General features: G+C 51.3%; 1 protein-coding gene across 1 annotated transcript; it reads left to right on the top strand.

Annotated features, from left to right (window-relative positions):
* The first annotated feature begins 968 nt into the window (after positions 1 to 968).
* Positions 969 to 3465, top strand: GSX2 (GS homeobox 2). The gene is made up of 2 exons (XM_044681270.1): positions 969 to 1638; positions 2453 to 3465. Exons 1-2 carry the CDS (start codon positions 1086 to 1088, stop codon positions 2791 to 2793), a joined length of 894 nt encoding a protein of 297 aa, XP_044537205.1. The 5' UTR covers positions 969 to 1085; the 3' UTR covers positions 2794 to 3465.
* The last annotated feature ends 454 nt before the right edge of the window (positions 3466 to 3919 follow it).

The raw sequence follows: 3919 nt of genomic DNA, 5'->3' as shown, positions 1-3919 counted from the left end.
TCGTCCTATTTAATAGAGATTTGACTACTGGGAGTCTGACTGACTACTTTTTAAGTTTACTTCGAATCGACAATTTGCCAGGATTCGTCTAATTTGGGCGTTGAGGCAAAGAGGCCAAAGGGAGGGGTGAACTAGGTAAGAGTAACGTGTTACTCTGAGGCTAAAAGAATCTGAACAGCCTCGAGTTATAAGTCCAAGGCAGTGAAACATTATTATTAGGACCTACCTAGCGCCAAGAGATTCGATGCGGCTATGTAGGTCTCAGGAACGACTCGGGCTGGGAGAATTGGGGTGGGCCCAAATTGAGTTCTCTTGGATTTCATACCCTGCAGCCTTTGCTGCTCCAAGGAGCAAAGGACTCATTTAGACAGAGCAAGTGCAACGCTGGAGCGAGACCTTTGTTCGAATGATTCCCATAAAAAACCTTGGAGTTTCCACCTATCCTGTAGCCTGTTCCCCTCCACCCGAGCTGTAGGGCCAGGGACTGGGTGGAAAGTAAAGTACTCCGATGGGCTTTCTGCCCAGGCGGGGGGCAGGGAGCTAGCACCCAGGGTTTCTCTGGAAAGGAGGAAGGAAGGGGAGGAGAAGGGCTAGAATCACCGCGAAATTAACAAAACATACACTTTAAGAAGTTCCCCCCCTCCCCCTCTTTTTTATTCACTCCACCTCCTCCTCCTCCTCCTATTGCCTCCACCCCACTGCAGTCCACCCCCTCCCGTGCTCGCCCCCTCCTCGTTTTTGTTGTGAGTTGAGCAGCCTATCCCGAGGGTGGGGAGATGCTGAGGAGCCAGAGCAGTGCCGTACTCTCTGGCATCACGTGCTGGGTTGGGGCATATAAAACCCCAGAGCAGGGGAGCCCGGGCGGGGGAGGTTAGGACCAGCCCTCTCCGGGGACCCCTTTGTTCGCCTCACAGACTTAAGCACCTCTGCGTTCCTTCGGGGCTTCAGTGACAGCGTCCTCGCCTAGCCAAGGAAAACAAGAGAGAGTCGGAGGTGAAAGGGGAAGGAGGGGTGAACAGAAGACAAACAGTGGGGGAAAGCTGCCTTCTATTCCCAGTCTCCTCGGACTCCATCCCCTCCGCGACATGTCGCGATCCTTCTATGTCGACTCCCTGATCATCAAGGACTCCTCGAGGCCTGCGCCCTCCCTACCTGAGCAGCACGGCCCAGACTTCCTCATCCCCCTGGGCATGCCGTCGCCCCTGGTCATGTCAGTTTCGGGGCCCGGTTGCCAGTCCCGCAAGAGCGGCACTTTCTGCGTGTGTCCACTCTGCGTCACCTCCCACCTGCACTCAGCGCGGACGGGCGGCGGCGCAGGCGGCGGGGGAGGAGGAGGCGGCGGCGGCAGCGGGGCAGGCGGAGGGGCCATCCCCCTGCTCAAGAGCCAGTTTCCCCCTGGCCCTGGGGATGGGCAGTTCTGTCCCCGGATGAGCCATGCCCATCACCACCACCACCAGCCGCAGCACCACCATCACCACCAGCCCCAGCAGCCTGGCTCGGCTGCGGCGGCTGCGGCGGCTGCGGCTGCGGCTGCGGCGGCGGCCGCTGCCCTGGGACACCCCCAGCACCACGCACCTGTCTGTGCCGCGACCACCTACAATGTCACCGACCCCCGGAGGTTCCATTGCCTCACCATGGGTAGGATGAAAACTTCCTAGGTCTTCCCTTCCCTGGGAAATCGGGCCAAACTTTTCTTTTTTGGGGGGGGGGACTGGGGAGGGGGGGGAAGAAAGCCGTGGAGATGGATAAGGGAAAGTCCTTTAAGTTCGATTTGGTGATTGACCCAAGAAGGTCGTGGGAGAAGATCAGGGACAGCAGAAAGGATGTTGCTGGACCAACTTTTTGTCCTCATCTCGTGACATCCCTACACACACATACACATCAAGCCCACAGATGTAGAGTTGCTTAAGCTTACCTGGTTACTCAGTCCTCGAGGAGGGAGAAACTGTGGGGCAGCGTGCTAAGGCGAAGCCCCAAAAGACAGACAACAATGTTGATAGGTCCTAGTGAAGTTAGAATACTAATGAGATGTATCCAATTTGTGCACCCGTGTGAGTGTGCATGCGTCCGTCCTTGGCCATGGCTGTGGATGGCACCAGTTTTGACTGAAGTGCTTGATGCCTGACGTGGGGAAGACAATTTTCCCCCCGTGGGACTTTTAGTGATGAGGAAGCAAGACTCTTGAATACCGCACACTACTAACCCTCAGAGGCGTCTGCAGTCTCAAGGGAGTTATAAAATGGATTGAATCCAAGAGAGGAGGCTCGTGTTGAACCGTGAGCCAGCCTCCAAGAGGGTAGATAGAGGCTGACTTGGTCAGAAGGCGAGGACTTTTTTCATTCTGTCCGTGCTTAGCGGCGGGGGATATGAGAATGTCTGTGGCTGTGTGAGCGTCTGAAGTATTGTTGTTGGTTCCTTACCTATGCTTAAATGTGTCTTCTTCCTCACACAGGTGGCTCGGATACTAGCCAAATTCAGAACGGCAAGAGGATGAGGACAGCTTTCACCAGCACCCAACTCCTGGAGCTGGAGAGGGAATTCTCCTCAAACATGTATCTTTCTCGACTCCGGAGGATCGAGATTGCCACGTACCTTAACCTCTCGGAGAAACAGGTGAAAATCTGGTTCCAGAATCGTCGGGTGAAACACAAGAAAGAGGGCAAAGGTTCGCAGAGGAACAGTCACGGGGGCTGCAAGTGCGTCAGTAGTCAAGTTCACTACCCGCGGTCGGAGGACGAAGAATCCTTATCCCCTTCCTCCGCCAACGAAGACAAGGAGATCTCCCCATTATGAGCCCCCCTTCCTCACCGGAACAAGCTCCTAGGGTCTATCTGTCCTTCTCTCCCTTCCCAACCCCCATCTCCCATCCCTCCTGAGACTCTCCTACGGGGAGCCTACCTGGCAGGCGCAAAGAAATCATGAACATTTTGCAGAGGCCAGCGAAAATGGTGAACTCGGGACGAGAGGAGTCTTCTCCAGGGTTCTGCACTTGCTGCTGCTGCTGCTGCTGCAACCACGCCAAGAGGAGAATCATGTCAACTCCTCACCTCCTCTCCCTGCACCAGGCATAGCTCATTTCAGTTTTTTTTTTTTTTTGGCTTGGTTCCTGTTCAATTCGCAGTCATAGATTCTTTTAAAAGCGTAACTGATTTAGAAGTCAACTAAAAATCTTGTATAACACAAAAAAAGCTGGTGTTGTAGAATGGGGGTTATTTGAAAGTTTAACACTATATTGGGGTTTTCCAAAAAGTATGAATTTACTCTCCTGTTTTTCAACATCTCTTATGGCTGAACCCCGTTTCTTGTTTATTTTATTGTGCTTTTTTTTAAAGGAAGTTTGAATTAACTTAGAAAATTATACTTTGTAGTTCTGTTTCTGAAGATTATAAAAAGTGACAAATCCAGTCATTGAGAATCCCTTTGTATGTGAATAGTTTTATATAAATTTATATTTATATTTATTTAAATAAAGGAGGTAATAAAGTTCTTGAATTGTTTGGAGTATTCTCTCCCTAACTCCCCCCTCCCCTCGTTTTTGAATCACGATTCTGAAACTGATGCAGTTAGAAACAGCGTCTTAACTCAGCCTTTGAGGAGGGGCCAAAGGGAAACTCAGACCCAGCATTATGAATCTCCCAGTTGGTGGGGTTTTGATGCTCTATGTTTTTAATGCGCCGGGGAGACTGATGAAACTCTAAGGAAACACCTTCAGTCATTATTCAGTGATGGAGAATGATTATGGGTGGCAGTCTTATTCCTTGCCCTCCCTCATCTCAAATCTTAACTTCCTCACAATTAACATACTGAGAATGTCTTTTACAACTAATCCCCCTGAAGCTTTTAGTTTTCTTCAGCTAAGAGCAATGAAATGGCGGGCTACTAAATTCACCCCCTCTCTTTTATGCTTTCTCTGCTTTTC

The sequence above is a fragment of the Gracilinanus agilis genome, chromosome 6 (assembly GCF_016433145.1).
Source record: "Gracilinanus agilis isolate LMUSP501 chromosome 6, AgileGrace, whole genome shotgun sequence".
Lineage (NCBI taxonomy): Eukaryota > Metazoa > Chordata > Mammalia > Didelphimorphia > Didelphidae > Gracilinanus > Gracilinanus agilis.
This window is presented reverse-complemented; position numbering and strand designations above follow the sequence as displayed.

Excerpts from the sequence above, each read along its gene's own strand:
- GSX2 (XM_044681270.1), top strand. The coding sequence starts at position 1,086 with ATGTCGCGATCCTTCTATGTCGACTCCCTGATCATCAAGGACTCCTCG. Across the intron at positions 1,639-2,452 it reads GTTCCATTGCCTCACCATGG|GTGGCTCGGATACTAGCCAA; the intron begins GTAGGATGAAAA and ends TTCCTCACACAG.